Here is a 23,894-nt window from a genome sequence, read left to right on the forward strand (position 1 = left end):
TAATATTTTCCATTTCTGTTTATACCAAAGTAAGCCGCTTTATTCACAAATCGTAATTATAACATAACTTTCCGTTATGAACAACTTTTCTTATTAACATTTTTTTATATTATCAAAAACAAAAACAGTTTATTCTTCAACGTTATTAATTTTGTTAAATTTCTGATCACCCTGTATATATATAAATTACAGTTTTTCATGACAGCTGTATTCAATTGAAAAGCAAAATATTTTTTGTCACGAATTACTTTTTCTAGTAGAATAGAAAATAAAAATGTTTTCCCTCTTATCAACTAACCGTAGATGCTAATATAGGTATATTAATTATAAATTATGGTTTTAAATAAACTAAAAATTGTTTATATTTCATATTTTCTAAAATTATATAATAGTATGGACTTGCACTGTTACTTATATATTTTTATACAAAAATATATCTAAAATGATCATGACATTCTTTAAATATTTACGTATCAATTAACAGAAACCATGACTACCAATTCAGAATCAGGTTATACCAAATTAACCACATACAACAGCTGTTCGTTAAAAATAGCCCGAGTCCATTCATAAATAAATTTTTACTAGTGCGACATCTATCACAAATCAAGCGAATTAAAAGTCGGAGATAATGCTATTCATGAATATTTTTTAATAATTTTATTCCAATATAACTTTTTAAATAATAAAGTGATGAACAAACTATGAAATAAAGTCTAATCAGTTTATTTATTTAAAGACAACTATATAAAAAATTGCATAATTCTACAATAATATGAAGAAATAATCGTTTCTTTGTAAAAGTCCAAAAAACCTTCATATTTAGAAATTAATTTCTCACGAATTATTTACCTATCCCAATTAATGTTTGCTTTACTGTCTTCATTTATACTTTGGCAAATGTGATATGAAATTTTACTACTTTCTTCCATTGCTTTAAAAAGATATATTGGAATTAAAAAGGGGCTGTTTTCTATCATTTTTCGGTATAATTTAGGCAACCAGAAATGCATCAGTTTCCCGTATCAATTTCTGTCCACACCCGAAAAAATCATAAATAATCACAAATTATTTTGACATGTGTTTTATGTTGTAGAACATAAAAGTATTTTTATTTGGTGATAAAAAAGACTGGCTGTGTTAACTGAAAATTTAACGAAAACATCGACTTTTGATGACGGTTTTCGAAAAAAGTATAATGGTTCATAATATGGTATTACATCCTGTACATGATTTGCTAAATTTTTATTTTTATCACTGGTGGTCAAAAAATCAATTATGAAATTTTTGTGGTTATTAAAATAATATTAAATTTAATAACGATTTTTGGGTTTTAATTGGCATCAAACACATTAAGCCTGTGTCATCTTAAATTAGTCACATCCTGCAGATCACCTTGCCGGTTTCTTTGAACTACTGCACCAACGAATTCGCTGTACATGACGTGCTTTTCTTACTGTTTAATTAAACGTTGATGCTATGCAAAAAAAATAATTCACATCGTTTTTTTCCAGACGCCATAGTTATCTAACCATTTACCAACGTGGATAGTTTTAAACGTCTACTGCATCTAGAACTTCTAGGTGCAATGCTGTATACGGCAATGATATCTATAATATGTATGGCTGCCAAGCTTAACCGTATACACTCCCTGAAAACCAGTTTCATTTGAACAAGTATAAGTAATTTTTTACAAGGAATAAATTACTGACGAAATATATTCCACAGTACCACCTAATTAAAAATTAAATCACACCTACGGAGTATGACTAACTTGTTTGCTTTATGCCTAAACTATTTCCTGATAAATATGGCACGCCTTTTTAAACCATTCCTCTGGCAAAGCCAATAAGACTGGCAAGACAAAATATGTTTGTCGTAAGCGACTGCAATATAATGACTTATGGCTAAATGAATATGTCCAGCGCGTATTTGTAATTGCTTCGTTTGAATTAAAGGTCGATAGTGACCGGTTCGTCTAGCTGGTATGGCAAGAAAGTGTACAAGGTGTTTGGTGTATACGTACTTGTATTTTTTATAACACCATTAAAAGGTGTTATGCGCCGATTTATAAAATAAACTTAGGTATACATTTTTGTAAAAGAATTTTTTTATATACAGGGCGTCTCAGAAATAAGTGTCAACATTTTTAATACGTTTAACATTTAACTCAAATTTAAAGTAACGACTTTTGTTTAACAATTTTTTTCTAAATCTCACATTTTTCTCCGGTACTTTACGTCCTTTAAAATAATGCTGCCTATGAATTAAAGAAAACTTAAGCAATGTATGCGAATCTTTTATTAAAAAATGTTTGTTAGGCTAAGTACTAAATCAGCACTAACTAATTCATTATTATGTTTTAGTGGCAAATACCAAAAATTTTAAATTTTAAAAAATTTTATTTTTCTCCAATCGTCACAAAACTGACATTTTTTGACTGTCAAAAGTCTCTAAGGCTGACATTTTCCTTACTGAGAAAACAAATGGTATCTTAGCAACAAAAGTACTCACTTTTAATCCTAAGAGCTAAAGTTGACACTTTTAATCGACAGTATTTACAATAATTCTTNCTTAGGGGGTTGAAGATTTTGGTATGCTTTTTGAGCCAAAAGTTGTCCCCCTCAGAAACAAATTTGACCTGTTTTTGGATTTTGCCGAAAAGTTCTTTCTTATCCTGTAATGCCTTGCGGTACGTTTTCGATGGACTACCCTGTATATCAGTAAGAAAGGAAAGGGGTATGCATGCATTATATAGTTTTACCAACACCTCTAACTGTTGAAATTATTCCAAGACAGTTCCAAGCACAAGTAAATTTTTGACCTCATCCCAAACGTTTTATTATGAATTTTTTTTAATAAAATTGATATTGTGTTGACCAAAAATGAAATGTTAATTATAATGCATTAAATTTAGAAGACATGCTTTTAATAAGTAGTATTTTTTTCTTTTAATAGTTAGATACGTATTTAAGTAAGTGCTGGTTTAGTATATTTTTTAAACTAACTAAAAATTTCCCAAATCCGATGCTGGACTATGTCATCAGAAGGTTACAATTAATGGCATAAAATGTAAAACAGTAACAGTAGACTTTAGAAGTTTCGTTGATCAACCAAAATGAATACCTCGTGTTCGTTATTTGTAACCTTAATATTATTATCATACATAAAAAATTGTGAAGGTTTATGTAAAAATGTGAAAAATGTCATCTGCAAGTCCGTCAGTGAAATTTCTCGACAAGTTATAAGTAAAATACCAAACATAAAGAAAGTGACACGTTTAGAGGTTGTATTCAATACTGAGTTGGAAATACGCCCAAGATCATTTGAATCTGCTGTAGAACTACAGTGGCTTGTAATTAATAGCAACAATTTTTACCAGATATACAGGGACACTTTTAAGGACCTCCCGTTAATACATTTGCATTTAGAATACAACGAAATTAACACTATTGAGCCTGGAGCGTTTTATAACTTATCTTCCCTTCAAAAGATACGATTGGAATATAACAATTTAGAAACAATTCCAATAGGAGTGTTTAAGAATCTACCAATACAGGAATTGGCGTTATCTAAAAACAAAATACACACCATAGAAAACATGGCACTAGAAGACCTGCCAAATCTGAAGAGGCTTTTTTTAAATGAGAACAAGCTGCAGTCGATATGTATCCAAGATGTTTTAACGCACCCTTAAAGGATCCAAAATCTTTGGTTGCAGAACAACTCTCTGACAGCTGTTACGAATTTTATGTTGCAGGGGTTAGAAAATGTGATAACATTAAATTTAGCAATGAACTCCATCTCCTTCATAGAATCAGACTCTTTCAAGCAGACCCCAAATCTGAAATATCTCGTTCTTTCACATAACCAACTCAGAGAAATAAACGGGAATATATTTTCAAATGCTGCGACAAGTAATTTAAAAAAACTTTATATAAATGACAATAAATTGATGTTCCTCCCATTTAATTTCTTTGTTCGTTTGAGAAAGTTCAAGAATATCGTTATAGCTGGAAATCCATGGTACTGCTCTTGTTTGACTATAGTGGAAATGCAGCCAGCAGAAAATGGAATAGTGGAAAAGTGCAATGAAAAGTATAGTAGTGGGGAAAGGGCTGTCTGTATAAGCGGGAGTGTTGGTGAGAGTAACTGTGTACATTTATACAATGACGATGTCAGTGGAAGATACGAAACTTATAAAAGAACTCTTCCTTTGCCGAAGAAACCAGTAACATGCACTTTCTAGATATTGATGACAGAATATGAATGTCATAATCTATTATTATCTCTATTTAGACGAAGAGATATGTTAGTTTTACAATTATATAACAGCTAATTATTTGAAACTAGGTACAGTAATAATGCTGGTAATAAATTGGTAATATTATATGTATTGTTAAGAAATTATTATTTTAGATTAATTTAGGTATTTGTTATGAATTATTAATTTTGCCAATTTTGTGTTATGTATTGTGTGTTGCGTTATTTTGTTTTTTGTTTCTGTAATAAAATTTTTCTTTATTTTTCTTTTATTTTTGTTTTGATTAACTGTATATTGTTCAATACAAACCTTTCTTTTGTTTTACCTTGTACTTTTTCTTTATTCCTTGCTAGCTGTTACTCAGATGTTTGTTTTATTTGAGATCTCAGGAGTCGGTTCTATATCTTTCATACATAAACTAGTTCAATGCAGCACGCCAGAATAAATAAAGTTTTTAACATTTAATACAATATTTATTTAAATTTTTAGTAGGATTTTTCAAAAAACAAAACCAACTTGTTGACTTAAATTGTGAATGGCTTCTCTAGATACTAAATTTTTTTGTTTTAACAATAATAAAGAATATTTTATTTATTTTTATACTGTGCTTTTCATTTAAAAAATTTTACTATATTTGTAATTACTAATTAGTGTTAAATATTCTATTTTAATCACTTGTCCGTGTATTGTTTTGCCTATCGTAAAATGCATACTTTCTTATTATTTACAAACTGAAATTCATCTTAAAATTAAAATGGCTGTCCCTTTCATAACTTTGTTTGAGCTCATCAAATTTTTGGAGTTTTTTAAAGCTATGATTAAATTGCTTGTATTCAATTTTGTTCAGGTAAGTCCTGTTGTTATTATTTATCCTTTTTCGAAGGTTTAATGCATTAGTAATGTATTATTTTTAGGTTATAGCTAGCAATATTATTATAGTGCACTTTATTTTTCAATTTTAGGTACCTGTTACCTGCTACTTGCATCTTTCCTTGTTGGAAATTTTGTAGATGTCCTGTATACCATTTATGGGGCCACTGGAAACCTCTCTGGAAACTGCTTTATACTGATTATGGAAATTTTTTCTTCGATGGCAAATTTTCTTTCTCTGGATTTTGAGAACAAACAAATTTCTATCTTGCTGGTGAGTTTAATTTACTTCCTTGACTGTATTTCTTGAACTTATTTAAAATTTATTGGAGCTGCTTCTCTCCTTTCTAGTTTTTTACCAAAACCCAAGCCGTAACTAATCAATAAACTTTTGTTTCTCCTTCTTTCTGGATTTTTCTGGTCTTAATTTTTCTTAAGGTCCCTTCACAGAAATCCCAGTCCTTGGATGTCCTTTTTTTTAACAACACTTTTCACTGCAATTCTTATAACTAATACATTTGTTACAAATGTCCTTTTATTTTTAACATACAATTCTATTACTAATTATTAAAATATTCGTTATTTTATGTTCTTTTTCTAGGTCATCTCCAGGTACTTGTAAAGCCAACTTTAGTTTTGACATTTGAAAAAAATTATAATTTAATTTGACATTTGATAAAAAAATTTCATGTATGACTTAAGTTCATTTAAGATATCTTCTATACAGTTACTCGTCTTCCCAAAATATGCATACCAGATTCATCTATGGACATTGGCCTTTTATTTGATATACGTCACTCTAGGTTTAAATTCTGTTTTCTCACTGTACTGAGTGTTAACAAGTGTCGATGTCATGCATTTTTTTGAAAAATTTATTTTATACTTGTGAATTAAATTAAAATTATCAATTTTATACTATGTGATCTCCTTAATTGTTACTTATTTTATATTCAGAATCTTTATATTAACAATTTTATAATATTTTATTGTTTGCTATATTAATAATTAATTTTTATTTATGATCCAAAGTTCGGTCAGGTAACTTTTCATTCGTGTACATTTCCAATTCGTTACAGTATATGGCTCATTTTGACTGAAAATTCAAAAAATATTCTTGACTTATTCATGAGAAAAATTTGACATTGATGTGACTGCTTTCTTTTGACGATTTCTGAAAAAATAATAAACGGATTGCTTTATCTGCATTATAGGTAATATTTATTATATTTGTTATAGACCGTGAGCTAGCGCAAATGGGTGTGGCGTCATCGAAAAATGTCTGGCATTTTGAGGTATGAAAACGGTAAATTAGTTAATGAAAATAAGGGTGGATTTAAGGGCCGACCTTTGTTCGAAAAATTGGAAAATTAATTTTCTTTTGCATAAAATAATTAGTTTTTCACTCATCTTAAAGTGTCTGGCAGTTGATGCAAAAATAGACATTAATAAGTACCTAACAATTTTCAAATGCCAGACGGTTTTAAATAGCCGAAAGGGTGGTTCATAGGGATGAACTTGCACGAAGAAAAAAAAATCATCGTTTACTTTTTGTCTGGCAATCGAAACAATGAAAATTTGTGTTATGAAAATGATAAAAATAAATTGCCAGACGGTTTCCAATGTTTGGAAGTTGAGTATCTCTGCGGAAAATCATGTGAAATTTTTTAACATTCTTCAGTGATCACTATTTGTCTGGTATCTCGGGTACTTAAAATTAATACCCATATTTCTTGTCACAAAAAATTTGCCAGACAAATTGGAAAATGGAAAAATTGTGCCAGACAAAAGAAACATGCTTAGTCGTCAAATAAGGAGAACAAGAAGTTTTCTGCTATATTTATCTCGCTGTACCAGGAGATGCATGTACTATAAAGTATTTCCAATGAGGCGTGTAATTCTCGCCATTTTATCCACAATTCAATCTCATACACAACGCGTTACCATTAAATTAATAAAATTTATCTCATCCCACGTAGGTAGGTACGCCAAAGGGAAATCGTGAAATATTATAAAAGTGCAAAGGTGTAGCCAGATATTAATATCTCGAAAACAATCGTTAGACACATTTCTATCCTTAATCTTCAATGATCTATAATTAGTTTTATTATTCTGGGTATGGGTACAAGGAATTTATGAGTTTTCTTATTGCAGTAATAAATATTTTTCAAGGAATGCACTTTCTAGTCATTGCAAGGATCTATAGCCTTGGTGATAAATATTTCTTTTAATATATTCTAAGCGGTACAGGAAAATCATTCACGCAATAGACGCGCCTACACTAGCCTTATTCTTCTTTAAAATGTGAGATTATCATTACATTTATTGTTAGATTCATTATATTACGATATTGCTAAATGTTGTATATTTATAATTAATGAAGGTGTTAGGTTTGGAGAATATTAATATTTGCGGAATTCATATTTTTGTAAAGATACTTCATCAATTAATTAATTGTTAATATACATATAACTTCATTACATTATTTTTGAGTAGGACATATTTTAATTAAATTAAATTACTTTCTATTTTACGTTACTAAAGACAGTAGAAAAATATGTGCACTTTAATAAAGGTTATTAAGCAATCTGTACAATAGTTTCATATAGTTTGAAATAAAATGTCAAGGTAACGAATACACCTATACATCCTCTTACCACATCCACTCTCATTCAATTCTATTAGCAAAATTGTGATATATTTGATACAAGGTACCGCATAAAGTAAATTAGCTTACCTTAAAGTATGGCTCAGGTAAGTTGATAAAGAGTTACTTTCGAAGTTTCATATTCAGCGACCTGACCCTGTAAAAATAAAAAATTGTTGAATTTAGTAACAATAGATATTCATGGAAGTGGAAAAAAATATGTTTTTTATCAAACCCATTAGTTACAAGATGTTCCGAAATTAGCCTCGATTATTTTACCACTAATAATAAGAAACAAAGCCTATATGAGCATAGACAGAGAAATGCTTGCTATGGGAGTGACAAGTTATTAGGCGAGCCCTTAAAAGTTGTCTTTTTTCTAAAAACTAAATGTTGCTGGTAGGTTTTAAATATCAAAAACTTATTTAAACGTTTCAGTCAGAGGTGTAGTGGTTAAATTTTGCTCGTTATTTTATACGTGGACTTTTCCACTGTTTAATTCCACAATTTATTCATTACGAACACAACGCCAATTTCTTTATCAAATATTTACGTTAAAAAATTAAACAGAAATTATCGCAATATGCTAAAGTCGAGACACTTTTTAAAATGCTAGACTGTTTTTCAGTAAAAAATCATGGAATAATAAGGAACTATATAGAACCATATAAAAAAAAACAATACTTGATCAAAATAATAACTAAATAAATCTTTAATTAATTTTTTCCTGTTATTTCCCTAAAAACTTATTATTTATAGCATCATTACGTTTTAATACAATTTATAATTTTTAACAACCACTCTTGGAGATTTTTGTGAGTAGTCAAATATAATAATTATTATTGTTTCTTTCTAAAAATCTGCGTACTAGAAAACTGGTGTAACATTTCGTGCCTTGTGAGCAGTAAATTTTGTATTTTGTTACAGTCACAGTGTGACTAAATCATAAAATGCAAATCTTAAAATTTTGGACACAGACTAGTTCTCCTTTAATAATTAATTATAATACATAATAATAATATAAAGAAAGGAAATACACAGTAAAAAAAAATCACTCAAATTTCACTTAAGAACGGAAATTGAAGTCCCGTTTCATCTAACAAAGTACTACAATATTCATATAGATGTCGCTACAGGAAATACGTTTATAGTAAAAATAGTACGATTATTTCATTCATTCAAATTCCGGCAAAACACACCTAAAAAAAAAGAGAAAATGCCAGGTGCACGCACACGTGCACGATAATGAGTTGTCCGGCCTATACGTCCATCCCACTCTCTTGCTATCTCATAATTGCATATGAAAAGAGAAGGGTAATAAAATAATAAAAACTCCAATTTGCGGCCGCCGGTTTTTTGTTCTGAAAATATTTCTATTTTCTATCTTCTACATATTATTATGTACATATTTACAAAAAAGGAGGATGGCAAGTGGTTGTACAAATTTATAATATTTGCAGCCAACTAAAAGTTTTATTTCATATTATTTTCTACATTTTAGTACTTATATGGATTCGGACCAGAGTAGGTGCGAATGTAATTATTTCTTGTATGGATCTTTGAGCTGTTATCTTTTATTGTTGCGTTGTGGCTGCGAAATATTTTATTTGTGGAGTTTACTATTTTTTATATGAAGGAAAAAACATTAACAGAGTAAGTATTACAATTTGCTAGGCATAGTTGTACTTAGTACTAAATTCAAGTAAATAATAGATATTAAAATAAATATGTAGGTATTGTATTTGATTATTTGAAAATAAAAATTACATATGCGACAATGGACTTTCCGCTTACTTAGCCGTAATATAAATATGACATATTGTCGTTGCAATGCACATACAGGCTGTTCCAATAGTGTGACAAAGTTTATAATTATTTTCAGTTATAGTTGTATAGGGCAAAATCTTCAGGCCAAAAACAAGATTTTCTGAACGTTTAATTCGGTCTGAAAATAATGAATAATGGAAATAATAATAAAATGTGAATCCGAGCAAGTAACTTTTTTCGTATCACTACTACAGGCAGTTATACTAAACTTTATCGCACTATTGTGGCACCCTATATATGACTAGATATATCATTATGGTAAATCAAAAGCATAATAGGTAAAAATGTATAATTATCTATGTTTATAACAAATATTATCTGGTAAAATTCTTTTCTTACTTTCAGATACGGAACCGGAAGAAGTCTATATGTTATTTCGTAATATACCTATAGTGGTGAAAACAACCCACTCTATGTAGAACAAATTAAGAAATATGAAGAATTATGGAAAAAATCAATGGCAACAAATTTGGAACAATTTTATAAAAATTGTATACTACCAGAAATAATATACAAAAATATTCCACAGGGAAAAAGATGTATGGATCCAGAATATATTATAGAAACTCAAATTAATAAAAAGAAATAATTTTATTTTATGAATTTTTAAATTTTTTCCTGTTCTACTGTACCTATTCTATTTACTTCTTTATTACTTTCATTTATTTACATATTTATTAAACTACACTGTTCCACAGAATTTCTGTTTATATTGGAGGTATTAAAGTACCTATAAGACAACTATTTTTTCAATTGAAGTGAACTGAATTACCTATTTCTCATAAAAAAAATTTAGACTCAAATCGTCCTTTTGTACATAATTCTTTACACATTTTTTGGACAAAATAAGTATATCGTACATATTTTTTATATTTTCTCATTATTATGTATATTCACAATTAAAATTCTATTTATATTAATATGCAAATTTTTTTTATCAAGAATTACTTAATATTAATTATTAAAAATATAATATTTTCCATTTCTGTTTATACCAAAGTAAGCCGCTTTATTCACAAATCGTAATTATAACGTAACTTTCCGTTATGAACAACTTTTCTTATTAACATTTTTTTTATATTATCAAAAACAAAAGCAGTTTATTCTTCAACGTTATTAATTTTGTTAAATTTCTGATCACCCTGTATATATATTTATTACAGTTTTTCATGACAAACGTATTCAATTAAAAAGCAAAATATTTTTTGTCACGAATTACTTTTTCTAGTAGAATAGAAAATAAAAATGTTTTCCCTCTTATCCACTAACCGTAGATACTAATATAGGTATATTAATTATAAATTATGGTTTTAAATAAACTAAAAATTGTTTATATTTCATATTTTCTAAAATTATATAATAGTATGGACTTGCACTGTTACTTATATACTTTTATACAAAAATATATCTAAAATGATCATGACATTCTTTAAATATTTACGTATCAATTAACAGAAACCATGACTACCAATTCAGAATCAGGTTATACCAAATTAACCACATACAACAGCTGTTCGTTAAAAATAACCCGAGTCCATTCATAAATAAATTTTTACTAGTGCGACATCTATTACAAATCAAGCGAATTAAAAGTCGGAGATAATGCTATTCATGAATGAATATTTTTTAATAATTTTATTCCAATATAACTTTTTAAATAATAAAGTGATGAACAAACTATGAAATAAAGTCTAATCAGTTTATTTATTTAAAGACAACTATATAAAAAATTGCATAATTCTACAATACTATGAAGAAATATTCGTTTCTTTGTAAAAGTCCAAAAAACCTTCATATTTAGAAATTAATTTCTCACGAATTATTTACCTATCCCAATTAATGTTTGCTTTACTGTCTTCATTTATACTTTGGCAAATGTGATATGAAATTTTACTACTTTCTTCCATTGCTTTAAAAAGATATATTGGAATTAAAAAGGGGCTGTTTTCTATCATTTTTCGGTATAATTTAGGCAACCAGAAATGCATCAGTTTCCCGTATCAATTTCTGTCCACACCCGAAAAAATCATAAATAATCACAAATTATTTTGACATGTGTTTTATGTTGTAGAACATAAAAGTATTTTTATTTGGTGATAAAAAAGACTGGCTGTGTTAACTGAAAATTTAACGAAAACATCGACTTTTGATGACGGTTTTCGAAAAAAGTATAATGGTTCATAATATGGTATTACATCCTGTACATGATTTGCTAAATTTTTATTTTTATCACTGGTGGTCAAAAAATCAATTATGAAATTTTTGTGGTTATTAAAATAATATTAAATTTAATAACGATTTTTGGGTTTTAATTGGCATCAAACACATTAAGCCTGTGTCATCTTAAATTAGTCACATCCTGCAGATCACCTTGCCGGTTTCTTTGAACTACTGCACCAACGAATTCGCTGTACATGACGTGCTTTTCTTACTGTTTAATTAAACGTTGATGCTATGCAAAAAAAATAATTCACATCGTTTTTTTCCAGACGCCATAGTTATCTAACCATTTACCAACGTGGATAGTTTTAAACGTCTACTGCATCTAGAACTTCTAGGTGCAATGCTGTATACGGCAATGATATCTATAATATGTATGGCTGCCAAGCTTAACCGTATACACTCCCTGAAAACCAGTTTCATTTGAACAAGTATAAGTAATTTTTTACAAGGAATAAATTACTGACGAAATATATTCCACAGTACCACCTAATTAAAAATTAAATCACACCTACGGAGTATGACTAACTTGTTTGCTTTATGCCTAAACTATTTCCTGATAAATATGGCACGCCTTTTTAAACCATTCCTCTGGCAAAGCCAATAAGACTGGCAAGACAAAATATGTTTGTCGTAAGCGACTGCAATATAATGACTTATGGCTAAATGAATATGTCCAGCGCGTATTTGTAATTGCTTCGTTTGAATTAAAGGTCGATAGTGACCGGTTCGTCTAGCTGGTATGGCAAGAAAGTGTACAAGGTGTTTGGTGTATACGTACTTGTATTTTTTATAACACCATTAAAAGGTGTTATGCGCCGATTTATAAAATAAACTTAGGTATACATTTTTGTAAAAGAATTTTTTTATATACAGGGCGTCTCAGAAATAAGTGTCAACATTTTTAATACGTTTAACATTTAACTCAAATTTAAAGTAACGACTTTTGTTTAACAATTTTTTTCTAAATCTCACATTTTTCTCCGGTACTTTACGTCCTTTAAAATAATGCTGCCTATGAATTAAAGAAAACTTAAGCAATGTATGCGAATCTTTTATTAAAAAATGTTTGTTAGGCTAAGTACTAAATCAGCACTAACTAATTCATTATTATGTTTTAGTGGCAAATACCAAAAATTTTAAATTTTAAAAAATTATATTTTTCTCCAATCGTCACAAAACTGACATTTTTTGACTGTCAAAAGTCTCTAAGGCTGACATTTTCCTTACTGAGAAAACAAATGGTATCTTAGCAACAAAAGTATTCACTTTTAATCCTAAGAGCTAAAGTTGACACTTTTAATCGACAGTATTTACAATAATTTTTGTTTATCCACATTCATATTAAATACACAGCTTGAACAAATATTAATATTAAATAAACCACTACCACTACCCTCATTCTTGGAGCTATCTGATAAATAATCGATATTCTACCAATCCGGGTGGACGTAAAGCAACATATTTTCGATAAAAACTTAAATAATTGTCTCCCAGCACAGTAAAAGAACGTGGTCTCTTGGCTTTGGTATTGGGAATTTTTATAATTGAGGCGGATTTCACATCTTCAACATTATCAATTGTTAAATTTGCTCCTTTGTAAATACTCGCGATTTGTTCGGTACATATCCCTCATTTTGTTTCTTGAGAAATGCACGTAACTATGAATATTTGCTTATATCAATTCCCTTCTTTATATCCAACGTTGACAAACAACATTGAATATTGTGACCAAAGTGTTGACGGCTTCATTTTATTTGTTAAGTTTGAGAAATACACCATCACTACATCTTCTGAAACAACTTTAATGTTTTTTTCTTTGCACCAATCCATAAAACGTTGGTAGACACATTCATAAATTTCTCGAGATTTCTTTGGGAAAAGATTCAAATAAACCTCTTTAGCACACTCCAGTATCTCCTCACATACACCTAAATCTTCATTAGATTCCATATTGTACAGAGTTTTCAGCAAATTGAACCACAAACAATCACAAATGAACTCAATTAGCAATATATTATTTGCTAAGTTTGAGAAATATTTTATTTTCGTCAAAAAAATCATGAAAATTTACACAGTTGTTCATATTCACATACAGTTCAGTACCGCATTTTATAAATAATGTTGATTATGTTCGTAAATATTACGAAAAACATATTTGTACGTGCCTTCTCAATGGAGACTAAATACTTCGTAATAATATGCCACGCCTCCTACATACAAGTATGTGAGAAGGTAGTAGGGTGGGATTCCTGGAAAAATTTTTCTGAATGTCAACGTTTCATCTGTTTATTGGAAGATCTTTAGGATGTAAATAAAACAGAAAAGTTACAAAATGTTTCATAGGAATTACACAAACAAGTATTATAGGAACGCTAATATTCTAATTATAATTATACAAATTTGTTTGTAATTTTTGTTTAACATTTGTAACGTTTCTATTATATTTAAAATTCCTGAAGTTGTCTCAATAGAGACGAAACGTCGACATTTAGAAAATTTTATTTACGTAAATTCTAATTTGGCCAGAAATCCCACCATACTACAAATTATATTAATTTGGCTACTAATTTTATAATCTAATTCTTTTACTAATGGATGATCAAGTTACAAAATAGTTTTTCTCCTATTCCTTTTGCCTACCTATTTTTATAAGAAATATCTGAACTATTTCCAATTCTCCTTACTATGTTGCCTGATGAGATTTATTAGCACCACCAATTTTACTGACCGTTTGAATAGTTTTTATATTTTAGTGATAAAAATGTAATAAATCCAATAAAAATGTGAAGTCAATATTTTATAGAAGAGTATACTTGCACATCAAACACCCCCTAGGGGAGCATTTGAATATTAATAAGGAACAAGCATGAGTTACGTTTGGTCAATAGCATGCCACACACTGGGATATTGGTATGTTTGAATTTTTACAGACGCACGCCGTAGTACCTATCATACCTCGACATGAAAAAAATACTCGGGATATTTATAATTTATACACTAATCGGCTTATACATAGCCATAAGACATTGAAAAAAATACACAGCACGTCGTTTAAAGACGGTTCCAGCAAAGCGATTCCAGTTTCAGCACAGAGAAATATTAATGGGTTCATTGTGAATTATAGACGTCTGGCAAATTGCTCACTTGGGTAAATAATGGTAATAGTAATTCCAATAATGCTTGTTGAAAGTTTAGTAAAAAGCAAGACTTCAGGAAATAGGAAATGCTGTACCAATAAACAGTTAATGTCAATATACTCCAAATTTAATGCATTTGAGTTCAAAACTTGATATGGATTGGTTTGGTTCAAGAATTAAAAATATTTACTAATGATTGCGACAAATAGATTTTCCAATTATATGTTACTAGACCATAGTATACATTATAATCAGTAACGTTTTTCTATTTGCCTCTATTTATTATCACTTTTTCAAAATACCTGCTAGATTTGAATGGCCAAATAGAGGAAAGTGCTGAAGATGTTCTGAGTTTTCTTCGACCATAAAAAATAGTTTTCTAAATTTTAACATTTGTAATAAATAGATCGAATAAAATTTTAAAACTCAATATGCATTTTTCTTTTTCCATTATAGCACTATACATATAGAACAGTTTCATTGTAACCCTCGTCGCATAATGAACAGCCTTATGAATTAAAATACAGCATGTCATCTGTTGTGGCATGACAGCAGATAAAATAAATAGTGAAAGTATTTTATCATCAACTGGAGTAACTTGTAAGCATCCCCCAAATATGTAAAAATAAAGACGACGTAGCTGGCACATTGAACATCATTAATCAGTCAGTAAACAGAAAGATTTGCTTTCAATATTTTCAGTAAGATCAGGAAAACGTTGATCAAAATAATTGGGACCTAATGCAGAAGATACAGACAGCAACATGTCAAAGTCCTTAAAAACTTTGTAGTAATTAGAAAAATTCAGCCATTTGGAATTCCAACCTAAAATCTTTAAAGAAAGACTGTTGAACGAGCTATCAGTACGGTACCTAAAAATAAGGAAAAGAAGGATTAGGGACATTCTACCCGATATACAAAACGTACTGATAAGATATTAATATTTGTTTTAATTATTATTTTTTGTTTAATATGCTGAATTTATTCCAAGTTCGTGACTCACACCGTATAAGAAAATCGTACTAAGTATATTTATATCGAAATATACACTAGCGGAAAAAATTAAGGGATAAAAAAAATCTAAATTTTCGGCGATTTTTCAAATGGCTGTATCTTTGATAAAAAATGGTCGTATTGGAGTAAAAAAAAAGCAATTTGAAGCTTGAAGTTTTTAATTTTTGGATCTTGCAAAGAAAATTTTTCAAGTAACACGTATCGCGCAATCTTAATGAATATCATGAAAAAAAATTTTTCGAAATTTTTTTCGATCTTATTTTTGGTGTACGGACTTGAACAAAAATTTTCCAACTTAACCACCTTATGGATTAGATAGGTTATTCATTTAGCTTCAATTTCTTTTTTTTTGGTCTCGATGCGACCATTTTTCGTTGAGCTATCGGACTTTGAATGAAAATGGATCATTTTCTCTTTGTTCATCGATATCTCAGAAACCAATGGTTGCACAGAAAATCGACGGTGGGTTTCAGACACTTGAATGAATTCTCTACAAGGTCCTGGCACGGTTTTTTCAAGTCCGTACACCAAAAATAAGATCGAAAAAAATTTTGAAAAATTTTTTTTCATGATATTGATTAAGATTGCGCGATACGTGTTACTTGAAAAATTTTTTTGCAAGATCCAAAAATTAGAAACTTCAAACTTCAAATTGCTTTTTTTTTTACTCCAATACGACCATTTTTATCAAAGATACAGCCATTTGAAAAATCGCCGAAAATTTAGATTTTTTTTTGATCCCTTAATTTTTTCCACTAGTTTATAACATACCCACTTCATGTAAGCGAATTCAGTGCTATGTAGTCACGTATATATCTCTTTCTAGGAAGAACCGAACACTTTTTTTTTCCCACCAACCAACTGTTATTGACATTTCTTTGAGCATTGCTTTGAGAACCAACCAGGTAATAAATCAAATAATTAATATTCTTCATGTACGTTCGACAAGAGAAGTTTTGTACGACAAACAATTATAATAATGTTGTCAGGGTTATTTATATTTTAAGTGATCGTAATTTGCATTCCACTCAACTTCAGCAGGCATGAAATAACTGTGACATGTTTACTACCACCGTGGAGCACAAACGACTTCGCTGGCGTCTGTACAATGGATCTTCCCGTCACAAACGTTTTGTTTTATGGGGTAATTTTTTTTTCGAAGCATGAAATATGACTCTTTAAGAGAACTACGTGCATGAAACAAACCTCGAATGTAAAAGGATTATAGAAACTAAGCAGCGACTTCAGTAATCTGAATTAAATTTTCTTCACTAGGAAAATATGGATCTAGGTTGAAAACAGTCTAACCAAATTTGGTTTGCCTTACCGATTTTGCAACAAAAATAGTGTCTTAATTGTAAATGCATCTAAAAGTTCCATTGGCGTATGAACAAAATTGAATTACAAATAGAAACAGATATATATTGAGGTTAAATTACCCTACCATTCTTTAATGGACTGGCTGCTATTATTTGGGGGTAATATCCCTCATACCTAGTAGGCTTTCCAACCATATAATCAACTGTCTATTTGCCTACATATTAATAAATTTCTGTATCCATGTTGCTGCCATATTTATGATTAACCGGGGTAAATAGGCTATATAATGACAGAGTAATGAATGCTTTCTGCTGAACTTATTACTCATATATACCATCATTGAAGGCGTTCTCTCCTAGGTTATAATTAGTTCTAGGGAATTGCCCGAAATGACAGCGGGAAATTATACCAATATTATTTCAATTTAAGATAAATGGCGGACTGTAATTATTTTATAATAGGATTTACTTGGTACTGTATCCGTTCTCTTGAGAGATGTAGTGGTAAGTGAATTGCAAATCGGTTTTTTTTTAGTTGCACACTGGTTATTTTCCATGTGCTTCAGCAAGTGTCTGGGATAAATTAATAACTTTAATGTAATTCCAAGACAAGATCTTGTGTGGAAATTACGTAGAGGGTCAATGGTCTTTAATATAGATTTTTAATATAAATATTTTTCTTAGTTCGATGTCCAGGTCCCCACGACTATTGCTGCTAGGTTTTAGACTTTTCATTAGAAAAAACTCTAAAACTGGAGATTAAATCCCCTAGCCTCTATTTATACTCTTTACCACATGTCTACATGATGCTGAATAAACTAGCCATATGGAGTACATCATTCTTGTAGCTCGTCTTCGTAAAGCTTCCTTGAGATGTTATAGACTATATTAATACTGTATCACAGACAAAATAGCTATCGCTACAGACCGCTACTGGAATAGGCCAGCAGTTTTAAATTTCCGAATTGCCGGTAGAGTACACCACCAGCAGAATTTTAGGAAGAATCAAATACAGCGGCCCGCATACCTACGCGTATCCTAGCAACATATAAACAAGACTTTGATATAGTTGCCAGGCGTACTTACGCATTTCTTTTATACACTTTTTTATCAATATATGTTTTTTTTGCGTTTCTGTATTTACTTAAATATATGATGTAGCTGTTGATAAAAATGTTTTCAAAGAACCAACGAATATCTATGTAGTTTCATATAATATTCTGCAGCGGTGTTACAATTAAGTTATTTAATCATAATTTCGTTAATTAGCTACCTACTATTTTCATTTTTTGGTATTGAAATACTGCAGAAAATATATTTCCAAATAAACAAAATTCGTAATGATATTTTAAACAGCTTGTAATATAATTTTTTTAATATGTAATGATGACGATAAATTTATTTAATATACAAGGTGGGTTAGTACGTCGCGGAATGTAGGTACATATTTTTTTTGTATTTTGACATCCACTTGTAAGTTTAATAATTAAAGATGAAAGAAACTTTAAATACAAATGTACGACTTTTCCTTTATTTCTTTTGGCATCAAAATTTGCTGGCATAAAATATATATGTTTAAAATAAAAGAAATCCTTATGAAAATAACAGACAACGATTTTTATAACTAGCCTTTACAACAACATAAGGAGAATACCTAAAAATGAAAATAACATTAAAATACCTAAAATTTTTACAAATCAGCATGCAATAATTGTGATGCTTCAAAAACAAATTCAAAATTATCAAACATTTCGTCCAGTATTTTTCTTTCAGTGCTTGTAAATTTTCAGGTCTTTAATAATATATTTTGTTGAAGTGTTCTCACAAAAATATGTCAAAAGGACTGAGATCGGGGCTGTTTTCTGGCCACCTAAAGTTTCTAATAATATTTTTTAGTGTTTGTTGACGGGATTCTTCCTCCAAAATAAATTTGCCAATATTCCTGAAGAACATTGCACTTTATTGTCATTTGAATAATACAGTTAATTATGTTTTATTTTTCGTCATCAGAATATGACGAAATTTATTATAATAATAATTTCATAATTTATTTTTCGTCATAATTTTTTTTAATTTCTTAAATTAAAATGGGTTATTCTAATAATGATAAATCCCATGTATTTTTAAAAGAAGGTTCGTTTCTGTCGTTTTTGTCTGATTGTGTGCGAGAGAGATAGAGTTATAGTGTGTGATAGAAATAGAGTGACTCTGTCCTCATAGAGGGCTTCTATTTCTCTCTTTCTGCTGTCTTCAGGAGTCTTTGGGGCTTCCCCAGCAATTTCAGGACGCCTAGGGCGGGAGCGTGGGGTAGAGCGCATGGCCTTTTTAGCCTTCGTTATCGATCTATAATGTCACACAGTATGAGAAAATCGAAAAAATAATTAAAAAAATCTCCTCACACCCGTGGTTCTGATTGTCCTTTCTGCGTTGAATGCAAAAGGTCCGAAGTCAGTATGTCGAAAAACAAACAAGTTAGTCAAAAATTACAACAGCAGTGGCGAACGCATTATCTTATCTCTGTATTGATTGATGATTTGTTTTTTTTTTAAATAAATTTCGTATTCAACTACTCCTTGAGGTTCTAGCAATTTTACATTGTGTTAATTTTTTTGAACACTTTGTGTCACAAATATGAGCACTACCAATGGCATCCATGATATACAACACTTATGTCAATAATTATTTTACCTATCTAAAGAAATCAACAATAAGAGAGCAGTACCCATCTAAGGATATACAACCTGTATAATGAAAATTTAAAAAAAAAGGTGTTAATATCGAACCACATTGGAAGTCGACGCACAAATCTAAAAACATTAAGTTTAAGTTTTTGAATTTTCCCATTCCAAGGTGATATAAAATAAATAATTAATTAGGTAAATTCATAGTTTTAATTCTAAATTGTTTTATTTTATTTAGCATTTAAGGAGAATGTGATTTCCAAACAGAAGATAAATTCCATATCTCTTTAATTACATAATTGAAAGCATTAAATTTATTTAGCAGTTATTATTTGGCAACAAAGCCACCGCTGGAACTGCCGCCTATTACCAAGTAGAAGAGTTACCACGCTAAATTTTATAGCTGGAAGCCGACTAAGGAGACCCTGCATCCATTTTGGGTTGCCAATTTCCAGCATTTAAGTAGCAGTCTGTGGCGATAAGCTATATTGTCTGTGATTGTATTTTTGTAAAACGGTCAATCTTATCAGTACGTTTTTAGTACGTTTTTGTAGAATGTGGCTATAAATCAGATAAGAGTGCGCTATTAATTTTTAAATTAAAAAATTAAAAATATATTAAGGTTTACACTATTTTTTTTAATTTTTATTTCAAAAAATCGTCAAGTAATGTACGTGTTGCAGCATACTGCATATTATTATATTTTTTTAATTAACAATTTTGTCGTTTATAACAGTAAGTTAACAAAATTAATTGAAAAATGTTGAATAAAATAAATAAAATAAACGATGTACCTGAACATAAATATTCCTTACTTTTTGTAAAATATTTTATATAAGTTTATTATAAGTGTACGGTTTCAATCATTCAATGTGCGTTTCAACGCCAATGCAGCCAACTTAAATTTCCAGTCAAATTTAATTTTATGTGAGATAGCATGTTTTTTCTGTTACATAGTTGCAACTGAAATAATTTATGGTGAAGCAAATTTGTATTTCATTAATTTATTTAATGTAACAAATATTTTTTTTAGATATCACTAATATAGTTTTGTGCACGACTCCTTTCCAACCGTTTAACATTGTTAATTTGAAACACCTTATACAGAAATTCCATTGTTATCCTATAAATAACAGCAATAATGTCATTACTGGTATTTCAATCACTTCCTGTACATTTAGTTTCCAGAAAAACGCCGCTAAAAACAACTTTGCGAGGTCTCACATACCTGTTAATTCCATTATTTGCTTAAATGGAATTGACTATGGCGACGAAAGATCAGAAAACATGACTAATATCTTAATTTGTATTTACAGTGGTTTGTATCTACCACCCGTGAATGCGAAAACGTAATTACTATCTTCCACTTAATGATCGTTGATCATCAGTATGCCGGTTGGGTTACGCTGGACTTTGGTGACAAATCTGGTGCTGACTAATGCCCAATAAATGTATGAATATTAATGTGTAACTGGTATAAATAAGTCGAATATTTTAAATATTTATCGAAATTTTAAAACATGTTACGAGTTCGCGTATAATCATAATAATACATTAAGGCAAAGACATTGCTTGAAACAAATAGAAAGCTTTAGTTTTTTAATTAAAAAACAATATTATATTTAATACAGTATTGATTATTTTATTATAACTCAAGTTGACATAATAATTTTGAAAATTTTATAATTTTGCCTATTTAACATTTTCAAAATATTTATTTACCATTTAATATTAAATAAATATATTATTATTCTATATTCCAAACACACATATTTACTTCTAGGACACAAATATGTTCCCTAAATTTAAATATTACTGCTTTCCGCTATCGCACATAGTCAGCGAGGCAGCAAGCAAGCATAGTATAATGTATGACTGTGTATTTTTCTGGATGAAATGGGTATTTCATTATGCACTGAAAAATACAATTTTATTGCTCGATAAGTTCACTGATTGTGACCCTTTTATCATAACTGAAAGTATTGACGCTAGATATCAACAATTATTTTAATGTCGCGGAGTTCTATCGACAGTGATTTTATATTTACTAATGAATGTAGACTATTATTATTAATGAATTAATTTAAAGTGAAATACGGGATTATTTCTGATTGAGTTGTTTTTTTTCTATATAACAAAAAAAACTTATTTATCTGACTGTTATCCTTCATTTTCCTTATTAGCTTCGTAAACTTGATTCCTTGCTTCGTTATTAAAAGTTGTAAGTATATGTTTATATGTTTATTTTTTTACTAAAATATACAGGGCGATTCACAAACTGTGATCAAAAATGAAACCTCGTATTCTTTGGTGAATTTTAAGGTGAGAGTCTTTCTTATAAAGGATGCTTCGTTAAAAAGATATAGGATGTTATACTTAAATATTTAAATAAAAACTAGTAAGTGAAATAATTTGAAATGGGTATTCGATATTCGTATAAATTGCAGTTTAAAATTATATAGTATTCTGCGATAACAACTTTGACATTCTGAGCAGTTAGAAGAGATAATAAAAAATGCTTTTCATCAGATTCACGCAACAATAAATTTCGAACAAATTACATTTTCGTTACTAACAAGATGTCGCGGATATGTTCGTGGAAATAGAGGTATTTTTAAACATTTACTCAAATAAAATCATTAAAATGATGACTAATGTTATTAATTTCTTTATTCGTTTAAATAACCGATAATTAGTGCTTGTCATGTCATTTAAGTAAAAGTGTTTTCAGTTCGTTTTTTAAGTCTTACTCGAAAATCAGGCTTTTTTAGAAAGCAGCGGCGTACTATTTTATTTAGAAAAATATTTATTTATTTATTTATTTTATTTATTTAGTTGGAAACAACTGCCAAGACAGGACGGAGCCCAATTATAAGGCAGGTATAATACAGATTAAAAAACAGATAAAATTTACATTAATATGAAATATGCCACCGATACCCTGTATCTCCGTCACTGGAGCATCTAAATTTTAGCAAAGCCTCAGATTTTGGACAATGTTTGCATACGTACATATGTCCAATTTCAAATTATTTGACTAAGTAGTTTTTAAATTATTTAAAAAAAATTTTTAAGTTTAACCAAAAAAATACGAGGTTTCATTTTTGGTCACCGTTTGTGAATCACCCTGTATATTATACATGCACATTTTTTTAGGTAATACATAGGTATACATATTGTTTCCTATTTATTTATCTTTTTAGAGTAGATAAATAAAAAAGAAATAGATAAAAAAATTATTTAACAGTGATAATTAAGGACATTTTTCCAGTATTAGACAAAGGTAAGTATACCAATTAAATATGCTTTTCAAGAAATAAATGTTTAATTATGCACAGCAAATATTTTAATTAATTTTAGCTGTATAATCAATTTTTAGAACTAAAGGTTTAGTATTTTTTTTAAATAAATAAATGTTTTATCATCTAAAGAGAAATTTTCATTTCGCCAAATACAAATAAATTATTTCAATGGCTCTATTAAATTTTATTTCCTCCTTTAAGAAGAAAAGGTTTAAATTCTTTCCTTAATCTTAATATCCTTAATTCTTAATATACTTTTAATTTTTTTATTATAGTACGATAAGCAAAATAGAGTTACATTTGTCGGTCGATAGCCGCACGGTTTAAGGCGTCAGTCCTTTAATCGTGTGCAAATTTCTGCCCGGGTTCGATTCCCGCGGCCGGTAGACCGTAGATTAGCTATGCTTGTACGGAGGATTGGCACCTTCTGTGCAGGTATGGTAGGGTGGAAGAATGTTGGCTTGGGTCAATGTGAGAGATTGACACCGGTTGGCTTTTGACCACCCCCTAATTAATGAGGTTTTCCAGGTTTCCCTCATTCCTGCACTGAATGGTGGTTAGGGCCTACCAACATAAGTCGTTCCTGGGCGCAAATGCGGCCTGCCTAATAATA

The 23,894-nt window shown here is 29.4% G+C and overlaps 3 protein-coding genes across 4 annotated transcripts in view; 2 read left to right on the top strand and 1 right to left on the bottom strand.

The window, feature by feature from the left end:
- The window catches only part of LOC108904312, an 80,261-nt gene that overhangs the window by 17,033 nt on the left and 39,334 nt on the right, over window positions 1-23,894 (bottom strand). For both annotated transcript variants that reach the window (XM_018706816.1, XM_018706818.1), the window contains one exon: window positions 7,869-7,935. The gene's annotated coding sequence lies outside the window, so the exon portion shown is untranslated. The remainder of the gene's footprint in view (window positions 1-7,868; window positions 7,936-23,894) is intronic.
- Window positions 3,106-3,708, top strand: LOC108904313 (leucine-rich repeat-containing protein 15-like). Its single transcript, XM_018706819.1, has one exon. It carries the CDS (start codon window positions 3,119-3,121, stop codon window positions 3,695-3,697), a length of 579 nt encoding a protein of 192 aa, XP_018562335.1. The 5' UTR covers window positions 3,106-3,118; the 3' UTR covers window positions 3,698-3,708.
- Window positions 3,694-4,460, top strand: LOC108904314 (SLIT and NTRK-like protein 1). The gene has a single exon (XM_018706820.1). The coding sequence runs from the start codon at window positions 3,752-3,754 to the stop codon at window positions 4,247-4,249; it is 498 nt and encodes a 165-aa protein (XP_018562336.1). The 5' UTR covers window positions 3,694-3,751; the 3' UTR covers window positions 4,250-4,460.

This window comes from Anoplophora glabripennis, unplaced genomic scaffold, assembly GCF_000390285.2.
Source record: "Anoplophora glabripennis isolate ALB-LARVAE unplaced genomic scaffold, Agla_2.0 scaffold101, whole genome shotgun sequence".
In the NCBI taxonomy this organism is placed as follows: Eukaryota; Metazoa; Arthropoda; class Insecta; order Coleoptera; family Cerambycidae; genus Anoplophora; species Anoplophora glabripennis.